At 40.4% G+C, this 23008-nt stretch overlaps 1 protein-coding gene across 2 annotated transcripts in view; it reads right to left on the bottom strand.

Annotated features, from left to right (window-relative positions):
- Positions 1-23008, bottom strand: part of LOC136885276 (zinc finger protein ZFP2) — a 68969-nt gene that overhangs the window by 18044 nt on the left and 27917 nt on the right. For both annotated transcript variants that reach the window (XM_067157778.2, XM_067157777.2), the window contains exon 4: positions 842-924. In XM_067157778.2, the coding sequence (XP_067013879.2) occupies positions 842-924 (83 nt within the window). The remainder of the gene's footprint in view (positions 1-841; positions 925-23008) is intronic.

The following is a 23008-nucleotide window of genomic DNA, read 5'->3' as shown; positions in this document are numbered from 1 at the left end:
TCAATACCACGCTTACAACAATGTGGAAGTATTATTTCAAAACTATGACATTTAAGATGTAGCACTGCTCAATGTTTCATTTCTACAACTCATTAACTGCCTTGGCTTTCACAAACTTAACACAAAATAGAACTGGAAAGAAATCTAACCCAAAAGATAATTTAAAAAATGACATTATTTGAGTTATAACATTACTGAACTGAGCCATCAATATATTGATTAATGAAACTAAATTACATTCGTTTGAAATTATTACAATGTTTACAATGTACATAAAAATTTATTTGAATTTGAAGATTTATTTTACAATCTACAATCATGCCTTTTTCTGTGCGTCACTGTTGGCACAAACATACAAAACTACTGAGAATATCTGGAGGCAATAGTTTCAGATGGCACTTCCGATAATAAGAATGTGATGAAGAAATGGTGCAGTGATAGTGAAGGAAATAATTAATTTTTCACGATTGTTTAAAGGTATTTTTTTGCTACTTGATTTCCATTGCATCGACACAGATAGGTTTTATGGCGATGATCTAAGGTGTTGTAAACAAATAGACTTCGGAAATAACTAGTTCTTCTAGACATTTTCTTTGTAGGTATACAGTATATTCAATAAAACTACATGAAGGAACAATACATTTGATCTTAAAGTTCCTGGAAATTTTAGATAATTTTAACCAATACAATTTTTGAGACATTAGTGTTGCAATGTATCCTTGTAAAGACAGAATTATACTGATAAAAACGGCAAGTTTCAAAGATAAAACAACCACTGCTAAACACAACTGTGAATAAGTACAACATATTCCATATTGTATAGGGCTGGTAGTGTACGTACTGTGTTTCTTCTTTGACGTATGCCAGCAGCTGATCATCAGTATTTTGTTCTATGAATATTTCCTTCTTATTGTCTTCAGAAGGCTATAAGTAAGAAATAAGAATAATAGAATAAAGAAGTAAATGAATAAAAATAGTAGTATGTAGGAGTACACTAGACACAGAAGAGAAAGTAAATTTCATACTGGCACAATAAGATTATAATTAATTTATCACCCAATTTAAAATATAAACATTTAAGAATGAAAAGTAACAATCAAATCAAATCGAATCAAATCAAAATCACTTTATTTGCAAAAGAGGTGTCTACCTTGGTGGCAAATGGTACACTAAGATACATTATTATCAAGCACTAAATTTTAAATTGACAAGAGAAGAGACATTTTCCTAAAATACAGTGTTATACAATTTACACTAACAATTTTTAATTAATCACACAGCTCACCTTTAATATTGTACCGGGCGGTACACCTCCACGCCGCTAATTTAAAATGTGCGCCAGTTGAAACTCCTCTGCTGGAGGAAGTCTGAACTTTATTGACCGTATTAATTTTCAAGTTTCCCAGAAGATGTCACTACCTGGAAATTTTTGAGTTTTTGAACTGTGTCATTTTCGACGTACCTTTGTTTTGCTTGTAGTAAGAAGTGTGAACTTTCTCTTCTAGAGGACACCACTGAAGAACTACAATAGTGCACCCTAGTGCGAAGAAAAAGAACTGTTCCTTGGAGAAAATTTTATTTCAAAAGTTTGTTCTTTGTTAAATTTCTTTCAGTCTTTGGTTAAGTTGGCAATATTACCCCTTTCTTTCCCCTTGTTTTAAATCTAACCAATCTCGAATTTCTTAAATTAATTTTCCACCAATTATGTGTTTCTTCTTCGTATTCTGTAGGGGGTTTATTGATGAACCAATAAAAACATTGAGGGAGGGTGTTTTCTTTCCCCTAACGCCTAGAACCTTCCGCGAGAGTATATAAACTGCTGATTTTAGGGTCTCCGGGCCACTTCTGTTCCATCCTTCTGTGTGTAAAGTACATAGCAGGGGGAGGAAAGCGCCTCTTTCTTCGGCAGCGGTCAGCAACAAGGTAATGGCCAATTTATAACTTCTTTCTTTGCCAGTTCAGCAGTTTAACTCTCGGGGCGGGTCGAAGCGTTTCCACCATGTAACCTTTTTCTAAATGTAACTACTCTTTACATCTATTCTCTTTTAAAGCTACATACCGGGATAGAGAGTGCTTAACCCTCTCGAGCTCCCACTCACATTGTCTTGAGGTGAACTTATTTTTCTCAACCAATTCTTCCGTAATGTAATGTAAATTGTTGTTTTCTTAAGTCACCTCTGTAGTATGGGATTAGCCCTTGTATTATCGGCCTAGTGCCAAGTAGGTCTTAAACAAAGTGTATTAGGAGTGCAAGTTCGCCTCCTCCCAAATTGTTATTTAATCATGTAATCAACCTTCTTTCATTTAATAGACCTCAGTAGGTTGGGTATTTTACCCCTGTGTATATGTCCCTTGAGGACAGCTTAAAGGTCGAGTTAGGAGTGGCCTATGATAGACTTGTATTTTAAGGGGAAGTAACCCTTTCTTGAAACTTGTGTTTTCTGCCTCAAGGAGGGTTTTTGGTGTAATTGGAAGCTGGTGTTTCTGGCATGATTGGGGGTTTTCGGCCCCTTTGTTGAATGGTGTGCATTGTAAAGTTGAGCTCATTGCTCAAGAATTATGTATCTGACTCTTGAAGCCCCAAATGGGGTACTTGTGTAATTGTACCTTTCAAATTGTGGCTCGGCTACTAAGTACCTGTCTATTTGTTATCACTTAAACTTGAAAAGAAAATATAACCTTGTTGAATTTTAAATTAGTTTCTCTTCCGTAGCTTGAGACCTGTTCACCACCCCGCACCTTCTTTCACGCATAACTACCACCAAAATACGGTAACAAGTGGTAGCAGAGCGTGGTTGAATGGGTCTCAATTTAGCCCCATTTGACGGCTAAACATTGCTTTGATTCGAACTCTAACAATTTTCTCAGTTGCTGGAATTTTTTTTTTTTTTAGTTTTTCAAAATTGTTCGGTCATCATGCCCGGCCCTCGCAATGTTCTCCATCTTAACTATTTGCGCAAAGAGGAGTTGATCTATGAGTTGACTATCAGAAACGTGCAATCTGGAGGCACGGTTGCAGTAGACACTAACAAGCTTAGAGAGTCCCTTGATTTGCCCATTTCCATCCCCAATTTGGGAGAGAAAGAAATTGATGAGTCTCTTTCCACGATCGTCGAGAACATTACTGGGCTAGCTTCGGTAGTTAGTTTTTTTTTTATGAAAATGATCCGTCTCCTAATCAAATTAAGCGTGTGCAAGGCAGGCTGTTTCATTTTTCGAATAGAGTTAACGATCTATTGTCTCTAAAACTGAATGACGTTCAGAGGAAGGAAGCTAGTACGCTGCTTGAAAATATTTCCGATTTGTCTAGTAAGGTCACTCAATAGTTAACTGGCGAAGTTCCTCCCAAAATTGATCAACCCACCACGGTGAATGTAGATAGCGAGGACGATCCTCCTAAAGGAGATGTCAATAGGAAAACCGTTGCTGCCCAAACTATATCTGCCCCATTGGACGAGCCTGAACGCCGTAACTCATTGAATAATGTACGTTCTGAACTAACTTCTTTGCCACTGAAACCTTTACCTACTATGTCACCCGGGTTTAGCAGCTTGCCTCATCCATTGGCAATGTTGCTCAGAGGTATCGCTAAGTTTTCCGTTAATACCACCAGTGAAGTAATTTCATTTTTAAGATTTTTAGTTGAGTTTCAGGATCATGCCCTTGTTTTTTCTCTTTCTCCATGTCAAATTTTGCAAATCATCTATCCTTATGCAATTGGTATTCTCTCTGACAAAATAGTAAGAGCCATAGCTGAACAGTTATCTATTGAAGATTTTCATGCACACTTGCTTGCAAATTTTATTCCTGCCCGCGCGAGGTCATCTCTGATTCAGAAATACTATTATCGAGTACAGAGGTTGGATGAAAACTTGGCTGATTTCATACAAGACATTAAGTTTTATACTAGGGTGTTTGCACTTCATTTTCCGGAAGATCAGATTGTACAAGCCATTGTGGAAGGTATATCACCAGCCTATAGGTCATATTTGTGTTTCGCGGCGTGCCCGCAAACTTTCTCTGAACTTGAAGCGTTGGCCGTCTCAGCGGAAGGAGTGAGATACGCCGATTCCTTGCGTGTCGCGAAAGAACCCCCGCCTTCGTTTAGTAATACTCGGCCTCCACCTCGTCGATCAGTCACACCTCGTAAATGTTATGCTTGCGGGGCGCCCGACCATCTTCGCAATAAGTGTCCACTGATCAAGTCTAGTAGGGCAAATAATGGAGCTGGTTCAGCACAAGGCTGTTTTAAATGTGGGGCTTTCTCACATATTGCCAAGAATTGCCCAAACTCGAATAGCACCCCCTCCTGCTCAACTTCTGGTGCAAATTCCACCTATGCCAATAATAAAAAGTGACTAGTGGCTTCGGCTGAGTCGACTAATCCCGCTTCCCGAGGCTCAGCCCCTGGTAAACAGGTCGAAAATTCAGGGAATGTTCTATCTTCAAATTCATCTCTCGAATGCCCCAAAGAATGTCTGAGGATTGCGGCGGATACCCCCGCACCTGTTCCTTTTCTTAAGATTGAGTTGAATAACGAGCCTATAACAGCTCTATTAGATCCAGGCAGTATTTGTTCTATTATTTCGGCTGAATGGTATTCGAAATTGAAATCTGTTTGTAAACTACCTGACTATGACTCATCCCCTGTTCAATATGTTTCGGCTAATTCATCTCCGTTAGAAATTCTAGGTTCCTTACTGGTCAAAATTCGTATTTTTAAATTTACATGGAAAATTGAATTATTTGTGGCTAAGCATTTGTCTTGCCCCATCATATTGGGAGCTGACTTCATTTCTCACACTGGTCTTGTGCTCGATCTTCAGAGTAGGTCGTGCACTTTCAAATTTGCGTCCAATTGTAAAATTCCCTTGTTAAAGTGTAATTCTGTATATTGTTCATCTATTTCGCCTACCCAGGATGAGATGTTGTTAGACCTTAGACATCTACCTGAGGAGCAGGCTGATAGTATTCGTAAGCTGTGTCAGTCGTTTCCAGAGGTGTTTTCTGATACTCTTGGTGTTACTGACCTTATCGAATACAAAATTGAGGTCACGGATTCGATTCCCGTCCGTTTTCCACCATATAGGCTATCTCCACCTAAAATGAAGGCTCTGAAAGAAATCATCGATCAGATGTTGAAGGATTGTATTATTAGGCCCTCTAAGTCAGCGTATTCTTCGCCTATTTTTCTAGTCCCAAAACCCCGAGGAGGCTTCAGGCCTGTCATTGATTACAGGGCTCTCAATCGGAAGGTGGTGTTGCAATCTGTGCCCCTTCCTGACCTTCATTCTTGTTTTTCATGGTTTCGTAAGGCCAAGTTCTTTACTATCTTGGACTTGAATCAGGCCTATAATCAAATTCCCCTTGCCGAAGAGTCTAAACATCTTACAGCGTTTGCCACGGACTGGAACTTATACGAATACAACCGCGTGCCTTTCGGGCTCCCCACGGGAGCAGCTGTACTCACTAGGCTACTAGATAGGGTCTTCTCCGACATCAAATTTGAGTACTTATATCACTACTTGGATGATGTCGTATTTTCCGAGACTTTTGAAGAACATCTTGATCATCTGCGAGAAGTTCTTAATCGCCTTCGTAAGGCTGGGTTAACGGTCAAGTTGTCCAAGGTTGCCTTTGCTAAGCCCTCTATGTCATTCCTAGGGCACATTGTGTCACCTGATGGTGTTGCAGTCGATCATTCCAGAACACAGGCCATCCGTGATTTTAAACCTCCCAAGGACATTAAAGGTATCGCCAGGTTCATTGGTATGGTGAATTTCTTCAGGAAGTTTATTCCTAACTTCGCTAATAGAGCGGCGCCCTTGAACCTTCTTCGTAGGAAAGGCATCAAATTCGAGTGGGGACCTTCTCAACAAGCCGCTTTTGAAGATCTTAAATTAGCTCTCTGTAATGCCCCTGTACTTGCTATGCCGGATTTATCGAAGAAATTCATCGTCCAAACCGACGCGTCGTCGTCGGCGGTAGCGGCAGTCCTTCTTCAAGAGACTGAACTAGGGAGGCGACCCATCGCCTATGCATCTAGGACTCTATCGGCCCAAGAAGCCAAGTATTCTATCTACGAGCTCGAAGGTTTGGCAGTCTTATTTGCCTTAGAAAAGTTCCGTCTCTATCTGGAACATGTCAAATTCGACCTGGAGACAGATAATCAAGCCTTAAGCTGGGTCTTAGGTAGGCCTCGTCGTACTGGTCGTATAGCCCGTTGGGCTATCCGTATCTCTGCTTTCCAATTCGATGTCCGGCATATCCGTGGCACCGAAAATGTTGTTGCTGATGGACTCAGCCGTATGTTTTCCAACGAGGTCGAGACCCATGAACCGGTCGACAGTTCATCACCTGCCGAGTCCATGCTATCTGATGTTAATGCCATCTTAACAGATGCTCCCATGCTCTTTAGGGATATCGAGAAATACCAACGTGAAGATCCGACGCTGGCTCCGATAATGGAAACCCTTTCTTCTGGGGAACATGTCGTCCCTTATGTTCTGAGGAATGGTGTTTTATGTTGCCCTTCGAGGCATGACAAGATGATGAAGGTTGTTGTTCCAGCTGTTCTTGTGCCTATGATCTTCAAATACTATCATGAGACCCCATTGGGGGGGCATCTTGGAATCTTTAAAACCCGTGAAAAGATTCGTGAAATGTTCATCTGGAAAGGTATGGACGGTGAAATTCGTGAACTTATAAAAGCTTGTAAATCTTGTTTGCTCAGTAAACCCACCATGTCCACTGAGGTAGGCCTTTTGTCTTCTCATCAAGCGTCGCGCCCCATGGAACGCCTGTATATTGAATATGTAGGACCCTTCCCCCAGTCAAAGGGGAATGCCAACAAGTTCATCTTGGTATGTGTAGATGGTTTTACTAGATTTTCCTGGTTATTTCCGACTAAGCTGGCTACCTCTCAGTCCACCATTACTTGCCTAAATTCTATTTTTGCTTCTTTCGGTCCGTGCCAATATATTGTATCTGATAATGCTAAGGTGTTCACATCAAATCTTTTTCGTAAATTCTGTTCTGACTTGTCCATCTCTCATGTAACTACTTCTGCTTATTACCCTCAACCATCTCTGGCTGAACGGGTTAACCGTAATCTCAGGTCCGCTCTTATTGCTTATCATCATGAAGATCATTCCAGGTGGGACACGTCCCTGCATTGGTTAGCTTTTGCTTTGAATTCGGCGGTTCATGAATCACACAAATTTACTCCAGCTTCTTTGATGTTCAAGTTTGTTCCCAACACGCCGCTTTCTAACCTCTGGTCTCTGAGTGACATTCTGCCCGAGACAATAGATCCGGACAACATTAAAGATCTTTGGAAGAAGGCTAAAGCCAATCTTAAAGTGTCTCATGAAAAGGTTAGGGAAAGGTATGATCGTGGACGGAGACCCACCCCTTTGAAGGTAGGTGACCAAGTAATGGTCAAGAATTTTGTGCCCGCGGGCAAGCTTGCCCCCAGATTCCATGGGCCGTGTGTCATTCTCGATTTCCTTACGCCGGTTACGTTGTTAGTAAGCAATCCAGCCACCGAGAGGATATTTAGGGTTCACCTGTCCCAGGTGAAACCGGTGTAATTTCTGTGTTAACTTGCTTCATATTATTTTGAAAGGATATGAAGGTTATATTTTTTTGAGTTTCACTCTTAAGGCATTCTGCCCCTTCTATAATATTTTGTTTTATAAGTAAGCTTTTTTGTGAAACCTGCCCCGATCCGCTAAACTGCCATCCAGTCCTTGCCACGGCCATTACCACGCTCCCGTCTCCTGCTCCACTACGCACTGTGGCTCGCATCTGAAAAGAATCTTTGCACGCCGCTGGCCCCTCAACCTCTCCACTAGCCTGTGCCCTCAAAAAAGATGATGGTCCAACCATATTCTGCCGCCTAGCTTTAATGTTTCAGTGCCCCCGCAGCCGCGCGGCGTTGTGCCGCGTCTGGGTTTGATGATGGGCCCCCTCAACCCCAGCGATGACGACAAGTGCACGGCGAGCCGGAGCTCTCCTCCCGGCCAAGGCTGATGTGCGGCGCACGACCTGCTACTTGCCCGCAGCCTGGATATGTTCACCGCGGGCGCGGCGTGTTTCAACACCACTGCTCCCCTCATGGTGCGGGCGAGCGGTATCTCAGGGTACTTGAGGGGCCCGAGCGGCCTCCGTTGGACGCAAGCTGCAACGGCCGGTCTGGCCATCCAAATTGATCTACATCAACTACTTGGACATTCCAGTTCGACATTACTACCTTCTCTTGGGTTTTTCTGCAATAGCTGGTGGACTTAGAATTTTTTTTTTCTCTCAACTTTAAAAACTAAAGTTTATCTTCTGAATTCAACTTCTACAAGCATAAAGACCTCACTTCACCTGCAACAACAAAATTTTGAAACTGAATCAAACCATATTATGAAAATCTTAAAAATACTTCTGCAATTAATCTCCACATCTACATCAAATCTTGGACCTAGTTTTCAAACAAATTTCATGTGTCTCCCCTGGAGGAACTTTTGGGGGGGGAGGTCTGTACCGGGCGGTACACCTCCACGCCGCTAATTTAAAATGTGCGCCAGTTGAAACTCCTCTGCTGGAGGAAGTCTGAACTTTATTGACCGTATTAATTTTCAAGTTTCCCAGAAGATGTCACTACCTGGAAATTTTTGAGTTTTTGAACTGTGTCATTTTCGACGTACCTTTGTTTTGCTTGTAGTAAGAAGTGTGAACTTTCTCTTCTAGAGGACACCACTGAAGAACTACAATAGTGCACCCTAGTGCGAAGAAAAAGAACTGTTCCTTGGAGAAAATTTTATTTCAAAAGTTTGTTCTTTGTTAAATTTCTTTCAGTCTTTGGTTAAGTTGGCAATATTACCCCTTTCTTTCCCCTTGTTTTAAATCTAACCAATCTCGAATTTCTTAAATTAATTTTCCACCAATTATGTGTTTCTTCTTCGTATTCTGTAGGGGGTTTATTGATGAACCAATAAAAACATTGAGGGAGGGTGTTTTCTTTCCCCTAACGCCTAGAACCTTCCGCGAGAGTATATAAACTGCTGATTTTAGGGTCTCCGGGCCACTTCTGTTCCATCCTTCTGTGTGTAAAGTACATAGCAGGGGGAGGAAAGCGCCTCTTTCTTCGGCAGCGGTCAGCAACAAGGTAATGGCCAATTTATAACTTCTTTCTTTGCCAGTTCAGCAGTTTAACTCTCGGGGCGGGTCGAAGCGTTTCCACCATGTAACCTTTTTCTAAATGTAACTACTCTTTACATCTATTCTCTTTTAAAGCTACATACCGGGATAGAGAGTGCTTAACCCTCTCGAGCTCCCACTCACATTGTCTTGAGGTGAACTTATTTTTCTCAACCAATTCTTCCGTAATGTAATGTAAATTGTTGTTTTCTTAAGTCACCTCTGTAGTATGGGATTAGCCCTTGTATTATCGGCCTAGTGCCAAGTAGGTCTTAAACAAAGTGTATTAGGAGTGCAAGTTCGCCTCCTCCCAAATTGTTATTTAATCATGTAATCAACCTTCTTTCATTTAATAGACCTCAGTAGGTTGGGTATTTTACCCCTGTGTATATGTCCCTTGAGGACAGCTTAAAGGTCGAGTTAGGAGTGGCCTATGATAGACTTGTATTTTAAGGGGAAGTAACCCTTTCTTGAAACTTGTGTTTTCTGCCTCAAGGAGGGTTTTTGGTGTAATTGGAAGCTGGTGTTTCTGGCATGATTGGGGGTTTTCGGCCCCTTTGTTGAATGGTGCGCATTGTAAAGTTGAGCTCATTGCTCAAGAATTATGTATCTGACTCTTGAAGCCCCAAATGGGGTACTTGTGTAATTGTACCTTTCAAATTGTGGCTCGGCTACTAAGTACCTGTCTATTTGTTATCACTTAATCTTGAAAAGAAAATATAACCTTGTTGAATTTTAAATTAGTTTCTCTTCCGTAGCTTGAGACCTGTTCACCACCCCGCACCTTCTTTCACGCATAACTACCACCAAAATACGGTAACAAATATATTTATATTGTTCACAATATATTTCATAACATCTTCTGCACTAACAAATATAATCAAATCATATACATTATGTGGAATGACTTTGAATAATACTATACAACTGCTACAAAATTAAAATTTACATTACATTTACTTTCATTTTTTACCCTTTTTGGAACCAAACTAGCATAACGACCTGCTCTGTCTTAACCAGAGCCCCTTCTGCCACCGATTTTCGGATAAGTGATCAGAAATATAAGAACAGGAAAAGGTGCATACTATAGGATAGCAGTAGACAAAGTAGCGATGGAAGAGGAGGAACATGAAAGGACAAAATCTATCTCCAAATCCTTACCCAATACCATTCCTTATTCTCTTTATCTTTCTGTTGATCCTTATTTTCGCAATGACTACCTATTTTCCATATCCTCTTATATTCACATTCCACTGTACCCATGATTTAACTTGACATCTTGTTACTTTCCTCGTTCCTATATCTACATAAATAAAGTTGTAGGGGTCCGACGTCTGTAATTTCGTTTTTATGCCAGTTTTCAGATATTTATCCCTTTTAGGTCAACTCAAGACCGAATCGGTGGTTTTTCTTTTTCTTGTCTGTTTGTCTGTTCCACCATCACGGTGAAACGGTTGGATAGATCTCGACCAAACGTCATATTTAGTGTATACTCATCCCCGGGGATACGCATATCATTTTTAATATTTGAACAGACGGGGTTTATACGAAAACCAGAACGGTTTTGCTCCATTTTCTCTTATACTATTTTATGTAAACACCGTGGACTTCATATGAAACGTCTCTTCATTATAAACAACTTTTCTTATGTTCATAATTTACCTTACTGTTCAAATGACGGACAAAATTACTATTTTCCCAGGGTATCATGCTCTGCAATTTGACACCGACAGGCCGACAACGAACCTACAGGTTACCGTGGCAACGTCTCTGACTGCTTGTCAGCAGGGAAGTAAAGTATTGCCATTTTCGTCATCATTCCTGTAAATTCAAGGCTGTTCCTTGGGTAGAAAGCAAGAGAGGCGTCAATCGGCCATTCTGCGGGATATTGGCGGAATATCGTTGGAGGTTATAACCGTCCTCGAATAGCATAAGTAATAACACCATAAGTCACCTTCTCATCTGTTTACCTAAGAATTCCTGAGCCTAAATTTCTCCCCTATTACAGCTTTCTTATATCCATAACTCATACCAGCATAATTTATTGAGGGGCATTTGATTATCCAATACATTCACTTAGTATTTACATATTTGTTCTCATCCGGCTGTCCTCAGTTATAATCCTTTTGGCCCCGGAAAATGTTCAATAAGGATGCAATTTTAACGACCATTAATGCCATTGAAATGAAATGTCGTATGGCTTTTAGTGTAGGGATATCCCAGGATGGGTTCGGCTCGCCAGGTGCAGGTCTTTCTATTTGAAGTCCGTAGGCGACCTGCGCGTCGTGATGAGGATGAAATGATGATGAAGACAGCACATACACCCAGCCCCCGTGCCATTGGAATTAACCAAGTAAGGTTAAAATCCCCGACTCGGCCGGAATCGAACCCGGGACCCTCAGAACCGAAGGCCAGTACGCTGACCGTTCAGCCGAGTCGAACATTAAATGTCATTAATACCATGGTACTATACATCTGCTATCGCCTTTCATTTTGGAGAGATCTACAACTTCGCTCACATGATTTTTGTCGTATTTCTATCCCTTATACGTTAAATAGAGCTGTATTTCTCGAGTTCAAGTTAATTTTGTACTTTACACGTATATGTTATCCTTTGGCTCACTTATAGGAAATACAGAATCGTGACATTCGACACGCACATTGACATGACCATTGGGCATATGATAACCAAATTTTATGATTCTAGCTGTCACATGAGTATCAAAAAAATATAAAGTATGGGTAGTATATAAAAACTGTACAAAACTTCACTCCATTCAATGACTATCTCAATCTAACCCATAAACATAGGAGATACGAGAAGATGTCATAGGACCAGCCACGTAGAACACTGAAAGAGGCGCCTGATGGCGAAGCCCGTTTGTAGATACGTCGTACAGTTTCAAAGCAGTAACTCTCGAAATAAAGGTCTGCACTTCCAGACCTGTCCATGCTTATCTATATAAAAAATCTGTAGGGGATCCGCGTTCTGTAATTTCGTTTGTTTTCCCAATTTTTCAGATAATTATCCGTTTAAAGGTCGACTAAAGACCGAATCGGTCTTTTTCTTTACTTTTCTTGTGTCTTCGTCTGTTTGTCTGTTCCACTATCACGGTGGAACGGCTGCATAGATCTCGACCAAACGTCATATTTAGAGCATACTCAACCCGGGGTAGGTTTTGATATGCATATCATTTTAAAATCTTTGAATAGACGGCGGATTTATAGGTAAACCAGAACGGTTTTCCTCCATTTCCTCTTATACTATTGATTTTCTTAAGAAAACCTTGGACTGTATGTGAAACGTGTCTTCATTATAAAAATCTTTCAAATTTAACTCTTCAAATGATAGAGAAAATTACTATTTTCTGCGAGTATTACGCTCTGTATTGAGTGACCGACAGACCGACACCGAACCTACAGTTTACCATGGTAATATCTCTGACAGCTTGCCAGCAGGGAAGTAACATATTGCATTTTCGTCATCATTGCTGTAAATTCGTAGTTGTTCCTGGGATAGAACACATGAGAGACGTCAATCGACCAATCTGCGGTATATTGGCGGAATATCGTTGCAGGTTATAACCATCCTTGAAATTAGCTTAAGTAATAACGACATTAGTCATCTTATCTGTTTACCTAAGAATCCCTGCGCCTAAATTTCCCCTTTGTCATCGCTTTCTTATATCCGTAACTCATACCATCGTAGTTTATTGAGGAAGATTTGATTTTCCAGTACAACCACTTGGTATTTACATTGTTGTCCTATCCGGCTGTTCTCAGTTATAATGCTATTTTCTATCCATTTCAACTTTCTCAACTGTATTACTTTCTTCCTTAATTACTCCGTATGTATGCGAGTGCTAATCCCGAAACCTGGACATTCTTTTCTTTGAGGAAATATTCCATGCTATGCAAACGTATTACTTTAAGCCCTGTAAAATATCGGAATATGGACGCAATTTTAACGACGGTGGAGACCTTCGTTCCGGAATAATTGGTGGCTAAACGGTAAGTCGTACCACAAAGGAGAAAGTACAATCGCGTTTAAATGTAGAGAGATCTACAATTTTGGGCCTATGACTTTTTGACTTAGTTATCTCTATCCCTTATACGTTAAACAGAACTGCATTTCCGAGTTCAAGTTAATTTTGTACTTTTTACACGTATATGATATCGTTTCGCACACTTATAGGAAAGATGCAATCATGACATTGGGCACACAACTGACATGACCAGTGGCCATATGTTCGCCAAATTATATGATTCCGGTGTCACATGAGTATGAAAAAGTAAAGGAGTATGTGAAAACTGTACCAAATTTCACCCCATTCAATGACTATCTGAATATAGCCCAGAAATATAGGAGATACGAGAAAATGTCATAGGACCAACCTTGTAGAACACTGAATTAATATATACTTACTGCTTTACAGTAATTTACGGAGAAATCCCTGTACTAGTATAAAATAATCCCGCATTATTCCTACCACTTTCCAACAAGTGGACAACGCTACAGAAATATCCATAATCCTTCTCTGTACATCACACTGCGACCAAAAATCAATCAATCAATCAATCAATCAATCAACCAACCAACCACAAAATCCATACACCTCCACTGAACAGCATTTAGGGCATTCACCCAGGTGGCAGATTGTTTGTCAGTTGTTTATGTAGGAAAAGATTGTGGAAATTCCTGAAATAACTCCCTTGGTAAATTATTTCAATCACTAAATCCTCTTTGTATAAGCAAACATTTGCCAATAAATGTGCCCTTAAATTCCAAGCCAACACTCTAATGACATCTCAGAATATACTGCTTAGTCGAACAGATTGTCTCCTTTCTTGAAGTCTTCCCAGTTCAAACTTTGGAACATCCCAGTAACACATTTTTTTTGTCAGAGAGCACCCACAAGAAATGGAGCTGTTTCTGTAGATTACTTCCTGTTGTCTAATCAAGTAATTCTGGTTAAGGCCTCATACTCTAATTGTGGCATTGTTGGAGATTTATATGCCCTCTCCTTTACAAAACCTAAATAACCTCATATCATATTAAGAGATCTGTAAATTTTATTTTTAATCCTGTTTATGTGATTACCACAATGAAGATCTGTCTTTATTATTAGTATGAATACCCATGTACTTACAGAGATCCCCATTAGCAACTTTCACCCCATCAACACAATAATGAAAACAGAGAGAACTCTTTCTATTTGCGAAACACAGAAACTGACCTTTCACCCCGTTTACCATCATGCCATTGCCCAACGTCCATCTCACAATATTGTCAACATATTTTGCAGTCGCTCACAATCCTGAAACTTATTTACCACAAAGAGTCTTATCTCTGATTCCAGTTCATTATTCATATTGTGTATATATATATATATGTATGTATAAGAAAATAACGGACTCATTATACTGCCATCTAGGACCCAATCTCACAGTCATTAAAAGATCAAATAAAGCTTCACATACTCTAATGCTCTGAGTCATATTTTCCAGAAATATAGCCTCCCACTTAGTCAGAATTCTACCTAGCCCAATTGAACTTATATTTGTCAGTAGTCTCCCACGATCTGTCCCATCAAGAGCCTCATATATGTCCATCATGACACATTTGACCTCCTGAATCTAAAAGATCTGCTATATCTCGCTGGAATCTACAAGAAGAGCTTCAGTGGAATAATGTTTCCTAAACCTGAACTACCTTCTATCGAACCAGGTATTAATTTTGTAAATGTCTATAATATAATCAGAAAGAATGCATTCCAAGAGCTCGTGCTAAGGTGACCAGTGTGTAATTATTGGCATTATGTATATCACATTTCTTTATACACAGGTGCTACTACACCAATTCCTCATTCATTTGGTTTAGCTGCTTCATACATACACTATTCAATTTAGCACTCAGATTTGGTTCTACATCTCAACCAATTGACTTAAGCATATCCCCAGAAATTTTACCAATCTCAGCAGCATTTCTACTTTTAAATTATTGTACCTTAATTTCAATGTCTTTTTTAAAATCATAGATCCATGTGGACATTGCAAATTAATTTCAAAGGATTAAGTGAAATTGTCAACTGCGTCAGGTACTGCAAACGGACATGACCATACCGCTGGTGACACGTCCTATGCCTCACGAGTGATGGGTGCGATGCCCATTTGCTGGTGAATGGTGTCTTTTTTACATGATGCAGGACTCCGACACCCATTAAGGCGTATATATATATATATATCACGTATTTTGGAGTTTGTATAACTTGAATATTATCAAAATTAAGAAGCTAGCTCCTTACTAGCAGTACCGTTGACGAGCGCTCGGCGGTGATAAACAGACTGAGTGTTCCATCCGAACTACTGTACACTCTCCTGCCATCTGGGAGCGAACGGTGTACTACAGAGTCGCCAGCAGAATTATCGATCGAGTACAACAATATATTTGGTGGTTGTTTTGTTTCTAGTAGTTGTTTGAGATCGGTGGAAGTAGACTCTTGAACCTGATCGCAGATAGTTGTTTTTTTAAAAGAAACTTAATCAATAAGGAGAAAAGACAGGCGAGATGCCGCTGATTTTCGACCCGGGTTAAGTTTGTGGCCAATCGGCCACAAATTCTACTTGGATTGTGGTTTGTATAATACCTTTTGTTAACTTCAAAGAAATTGTAAGTACCCTGCATGATGATATCTGCATGAATGCCTTTTTCTACGGAGGTATCTCCAGCATGCTCAAGATATTTCTATTGGACTGAATAATTTAAAAGATTTAAATTGCCAGTATGTTTTAATCTACCGTCATCAAGAGGAATTCTTGAGATCACGCGGTAGCCTTTAATCTGGCGTTAAAGACATGTATTTTTTTAAACGGGACTCAGTTTCCTTATGTATATTGTAAATTTTTAATTTCAAAACCTTTCTTGCAACACCAAGTTAAGTGTTATTTTATGGATCGCTGATGAAAATCTGTAAGTTGGGGTTGTTTGGTCTATGTCTATCTAATAAGATTTGGAAACCATCTTTTAATCGTGTCACGTGACCCGTTTCTATGGGAACTGTGGTAAACAAATGTGTTTTCCTGGTTTTGACGGAAAACAGATGATTTCTGGTGATTGTACCATGTTGGTTCGGTATGACGAGAAATATTGTGCTCTTATTTAAGTTGATCTCGACTGTATTCTAACCCCTAAATTGAGAAACGTCCTTCCTTTTCTTATGATTTAATTTTATTGAGTATTTTCTTCTAATTATCCCTAAAACTTTGTAACATTAATATACGGTTCGGTTATTTCACTGAATTCATGCTAGAAGTGTCTGAGAAACAAGTCCCTACTTACCGTTAGTTGATTCACTGCCACTCAACTAATGTAATGATTGATAATTTTTGGTTTTCAAGGATTGTGATCCAAAAGATTGTTACCTATATTCTCAAGGGTCGACCCAACTTATTTTATCATTCGTTTTAAAGTAATAATCATTTTCCTCTATTTGTTGAATCGTCGTATAGTAAGTCCAGATATTATTACTGTTCATTTTAATTGAAAGCCTGATTCATTAAAATTATTTTAAATTTTACTCGATCTTTCCCTTTATAGTCGTTACATTCTCTTTTTTGATTCGCATAGCCTCTACGCCCAGTTGTTGGTTTTTATGCTCCTTTTTGGGCCTATGAGGTAAGTAACTCGTCTTGTTCTTTATCTGAACGGACCAGCGTGCTACGACTGCTATCCTTCGGAAAATTCTGAAGACACCAAGGTAGAGTTGGGCCTTATACTGTGGTGTTGTTAGAATAATTGGTAGCATCGCATTGGTTTGGAGTATTAGCAATGCGGTGTTGGCTACCTTATGGACTGATTTATTTATAATCAATAAGTGGTGTTGCTCTCACAAGAGAATATACTGACTGGAAAAGGAGATAGGTTATAACTGAAAGTATAAAAGAAAGTGTAAGGAGAAGGGCAAGGTTACCTTTAATTTGTTTGAAATTTTCTGTTTCATGTCCAAAATGTCTGCCCGGTTTGTCTTACTGCCACGCATGTTTAGGAAAAGTGAGCTGGAGGTGCGCGGGGTGATCTCGTCAGGGTCGGTTCCGGGTGATGTTGCATTGTTTATGGATTCCCTGGATTGCCCGGTAAAGTCCAGAAATTTGAAGTACGAAATGGGTGAGTCAGTGCAGCTTATAAGTGATGCATTATCTAAAATTAGTGCCGTTGTGAAGGAAATAAGTGATATGGAACCTTCGGCGTAGCAAATAAAAGACACTACATCAACAGGGTTCAGGATTTAATATCATTGTCACCCGATCCTGAATTGCTTGCCCGATGTACCTCATTGGCAACGTTGGGAATTAACCTTTCTGTTGAATTAGATATAATCATGAATATTAGAAATGTCAATGAACTTTCCTTAAGTAATGGATCTAGAAAAGATGAGAATGAGAGTTAGGAATTGAATAACGGTACCGCTTCCCCTGAATCGTCGCGTAATGAAACAGCTCATTGCTCCTGTTATGTAAAGCTTGTTAGGTAAACCTAATGCTACTCCTAATTCTATCCAAGAGTTCTTAAAAATGTAAAAATATTTCCGGTAAACTCTATTGATAAAAGTATTGCATTTATGCGCCTTTTAGGGTTCTATTTCCTTACTGCGAGGAAATAAAAAAGAAGGAAATTTCTAAGGCCATTAGTAGCAACCTAAGTATAACTGAATTCCACGAGCTGATTTTGTCCAAATTTATCCCATCTCTTGCATTACAGAGTTTCATTCCTAAGTATTGTTTCAGGACTCAATTTCTTCATGAGAGCTTGTTAGCATATGTTCTAGACCTGAAGCTTTTTGCGAAGTCTTCAAAACTGTTGTCTCTGAAGATGAAATGGTAGCTGGGATTCTTGAGGGATTTTGCTCCACAGTACAGATCCTTCTTGTCGTTAACTAGGACTCCTACTGCTTTCGCTGAGTTAGAGGAGGTGCCTTCCTTACCGAAGATGTTAAGTACTGCGATGAATCACGTCATGTTAACTATCCACCCCTACCTCCTAGTAACTCCACCTATTTTTCCTCTCATACACCTATTGAGGTCCAGGGTAAGAAGTAGTGATGGGCAGTCTGAGACGAAGTCTCGAGATTTCTCGGAATTTCTCGAGACTAGGGCAGGCACTATCCCTCGCGAGAAATTTCGAGAGATCTCGAGAGCGTTTTCCCCGCATTTTTCGGCGAGCATCGTGTCATAGGCCTACAGGTAGTCGGGGCTGAATGTTGTTTGTGCCGAGTATGCGAATAGCCAACCACAGGCCTTCTCAATTTCGTAAGTACGTGTCAACAAGCGACTAGGGCGATCATTTCTACCGAGGTATATTCTGACGCAGTATAATATAATTATAAAGGATACGCATTCTGGTATTGTATGCACTGGTAGGTACACGAATAAGTGGTTTACGTACAGAACCTGACGGCTATTGTAGGTACATGTACCTGGATACTAGAGGCGTGCATTATTCGAACTCGAGACGAGGCAAGATGCGCCTTGCAGCATATGCAACCACCATTACGTGCAGGTGGAATGTGTAATCTCAAATGCTTCAGTTTGCTCCAATTCTTTCGACAGGTAGGTGTACATCGTTATCAGACCCCACATTCAATATCATATTATAACCACTGCTTGTATTTACCGATATTTTGATGACGAAGGAAATAAGTCCTTACAATGTTATCGAGTTTTCGCGTCATAATTAGGTACTTCGATACGGTGCAATATGAAATTATGTCTAGTTGTACGCGACAACTTGAAAGAAGATGTCCGAAACACAACGTAAGTTGTGGATGTCGGTTATTATGAAGAGATGTCACATAGCACTGCCCGCTATGTTGCTTATTCAAAAGAAGTAAAATACGTCGGCAGAAATACTTCTGGGATGATCCGACATTTAAAAACACATAAATGAAGAGGAATAGTCACAGAACACCTCAGGCCAGGCCTGAATCACAAGAAGCTTCCCTGCCGACAACGATTGTGAGGCATCCAGGTAGGTTTATATCCTAATAACAGTTATTAACAAATTACAAGGGTTATTCAGCTAAGTCCACCTGATACAACTCGTGAATAGTTTAATTTTAAGATACTGGCATTTTGTCTTCACTTTCGTTAATGGTATTAAGGAGCTCATAGCTTACAAGTGCTCCCGAATTTGCAAGATAGAATGGTTTACTTCAAATTCAGGATAGGGTGGCTTGTGTATTGGATGAGAATAGTGAGGAGGGCGAGAATGACAAATTGGACTTTATCATCTATCGGACGAGCAGGCTCCAAAAATTCGTGAGCTTTGTGCTCAATGCCCTGACGTTTTTACTGATCGACTTGGGTTAACTAATGTGCTCAAATATCATATCGATATAAGTGATGAAATTCCGGTGAGGTCTCCTCCCAATAAGATGATTGAGTTGAAAAAATAATTGAACAGTTGCTCAAGGATGGAGTAATACGACCTTCTATTTCTGCGTACTCCGCCCCAATGTTCCTGGTTCCTAAGTCCTCTGGTGGTTACAGGTCTGTTATTGATTATCGTGGACTGAACCGTAAGATCGGTTTACAGTCTGTTCCCTTGCCTGATTTACATACCTGTTCTTCTTGGTTCAATGGTGCTATTTTTTTTCAACTTTTGACTTGAATCAAGCATAGAACCAAATACCCCTTGTTGAAGATTCCATTCCTCTTACTGATTTTGCTACTGATTGGAACCTGTATGAGTACACGAGTATTCCTTTCGTGCTCTCGACTGGAGCTGCCCTGCTTACCCGGTTGCTCGATGCTGTGTTTGGAGATGTGAAATTCATGATCGTGATCAACTACTTAGATGACCTGGTTGTATATTCAACTAATTTTGAGGACCACCTCAAGCATATCAAGGAGGTTGCTGAAAGATTAAAGAAAGCTGGGCTAACTGTAAAACGCTCGAAAACTAATTTTGCTCAACCCCAAATTTCCTTCCTTGGGCATACTGTGTCGGCACAGGGCATCTCTGTAGATCAGACCCGTACCCCGGCCATCCATATTTTCGAACCCAAAAATGTGAAGGGCGTTGCTAGGTTCATCGGGATGACCAATTTCTTTCGGAAAATTGTGCCTAATTATGCTGAAATCGCTGGCCCGTTGAACTTATTACGGCGGAAAGATGTCAAGTTTTTGTGGGATCAACCTCGACAAGTTGCTTTCGATTCCCTAAAAATGGCCCTTAGCAATGCCCCGGTGCTTGTCCTGACTTTAACAAGAAATTTATCATCCAAACTGAGTGCTCTGGCAAGGCTATCGCTGGAGTCCTATTGCAAGATTCGGAAATGGGAAGAAGACATATTGCCTATGCATCCAGGGCAGTTTCTCCCTTGGAAAGGAAGTATTCTATTTATGAACTTGAGTGTTTGGCAGTACCTTTCTCATTAGAAAAATTCCTTATGTAGAACATGTAAATTTCGACTTGGAGACCGACAATGAGGCTCTTTCTTGGGTGCTTAGAAGGCCTAAGCGAACTGGCAGATTGACTAGATGGGCATTAAGGAATTCTGCCTTCAATTTCAATGCTCACCACATTCGTGGTACTGATAACATAATTGCGGACGGGCTTAGTTTGATGGTGAAAAAGACCCCTGAAATTACTGGAGAAATTGTTACTCATTGTAGTCTGGTAAAGGTAAATCCGATCTTATTTAATCATCCTATACTGTACCAAGGCACTGCTCAATATCAAAAGGATGACCCTGAATTGAAAGTAATTTTAGAGACAATCATGTCCGGGGAAAATCTGAAGCCATATTCTTGTGAGAAAGGTGTTCTATTGTATGTGTGACTTCATGTCACCCATGCCGACTTTATCATAATTCGCACTGCAAAAACTACCCCACTATCAGACTGTAGATACCTCAATCAATTTGGATGGAGCCATTAGTCCAGGTATTCGCTCTTCTTTATGTTCATTCTTTTTCTTTACTCGTGTCAGAAGTATCAACTTTGCTTACAGATGTCCCTGCCTATGGTGCCCCTGCATAGGTACCTGGATTAAAACTCCACCACTAAACTGAACGGCAGCATTCCAGAAGTATCTACCAGTCAATATGTTCATTCTAAGGTCTATTCTTAGAAACAGATATTCTAAACTTCACCTTGAAGCCGCAGTCCCGTTCTAGGTCTATCAGAAAGTGCAACATCTTCTGCATATAAGAGAGTCCTAGGAACACTCCTTTGCAGGTCCCATGTGAGTGTGTCCATGCTGAGGACAAAGGGCAATGGGGACAGAGCGGAGCCTTGGTGTACACCAAACTGCACTGAGAAGCTCTCCGAGATGCTGAGAGTGCAACGTACAGAATCTCTGCTTTCCATGTATAGCATCTTCATCCCAATTAGAAGCATTTCACGTACACCATGGTCACGAGTGAAGACCAGGCCTCACAGTGTGGAACACAGTCGAAAACCACTTCTAGATCGAGGAAGGCAACAATTGCATGCTGAGCATGCTTTCCTCCCTTGATATCAAGATGGGCTGCCTACCGATGCTCTTTGGTTCTAGGACCGAGGTAGCACTTACTTCTTCGCGGCTTCTCCGTATCTCGTTCACCCAGTATCTCTTTAAGAGATCTATCGAGCATATCGCATTACACCAGGGTATTCGCTCTTCACTTCCCCGAAGACCAAATTGTGCAGACGATTGTTGAATGTATCTCTCCGCCCTATAGGTGGTACCTATATTTCGCATCTCGAGCTCACAACTTCTCTGAATTAGAGGCAATGGCTGTGTCAGCAGAAGGAGTAAGGTGCGCCGATACGTTACGAGTTGGCAAGGAGCCCCTCCGTCTTCCTACAGTTCTCGGCCACCAGCTCGCCGAACCTTTCCCACTCGCAAGGGATATGCATATGGATCAACTGAACATCTTCGAAACAAATGCCCCTTGATAAAAGCTAGTGGGACTAAGAACGGAGCAGGTCCACCTCAAGGTTGCTTTAAATGCAGTTCATTTGCTCATCTTGCCAATAATTGTACTAATATTAACAGCACACATCTTGCTCAAATTCTGGTTTTACCTCCGCTAACCCTGATAATAGGAAATGACTCGTGTCATCGGCTGAGTCAGCAAGTTCTCCTTCCCGAGGCTCAGCCTCCGTTAAACAATTTAAAAATTGTGTTAAGTATGAAATTTCTTCTCATTTATCATTGGAAGGCCCTAGAGAATGCCACAGAATTGCGCCAGAGACCCCAGGATTCGTGCCATTTCTCAAAACTGAAGGAAGTAACGAACCAGGCATGACTCTATCAGACTCAGGAAGTGTGAGTTCCATTATTTCTGAGGAAGGGTATTCTAAATTAAAAACTTCTTGTAAATTTCCGAACTATAATATCTCCTCTATGAAATGTGTTTCGGCAAGCTCAACTCCATTATAAATTTTAGGTTCCATTTTGTTGAAGTTCGCAATTCAAATTTTACTTGTAAGGTTCAGTAGTTTGTAGCTAAACAATTGTCTTGCCCTGTAATATTGGGGGCCGATTCCTTGTCCAATACTGACCTTGGGCTTCACATTCAGAGCAAGTCGTGCTAGTAACTCTAATATTCCCCTTTGGAAATGTAATTCTGTGTCATGTTCACCTATTACGCCTACCCAGAGTGAGATGTCGTAGATATTAAGCATCTTAATGAGGAACAGGCTGAAAGAATTAGAAAGTTGTGTCAGTTTTTACCCATCTATTTTCTGATACACATGGCGTCACGGAACTTATTGAATATAAGACTGAAATAACAGGTTCTATTATAGGTAGGTTTCCGCTTCATAGGCTGTC

The sequence above is a fragment of the Anabrus simplex genome, chromosome 14, assembly GCF_040414725.1.
Source record: "Anabrus simplex isolate iqAnaSimp1 chromosome 14, ASM4041472v1, whole genome shotgun sequence".
In the NCBI taxonomy this organism is placed as follows: domain Eukaryota; kingdom Metazoa; phylum Arthropoda; class Insecta; order Orthoptera; family Tettigoniidae; genus Anabrus; species Anabrus simplex.
Note: the sequence above shows the minus strand (reverse complement) of the source record. Positions and strands in the feature narration are given on the sequence as shown.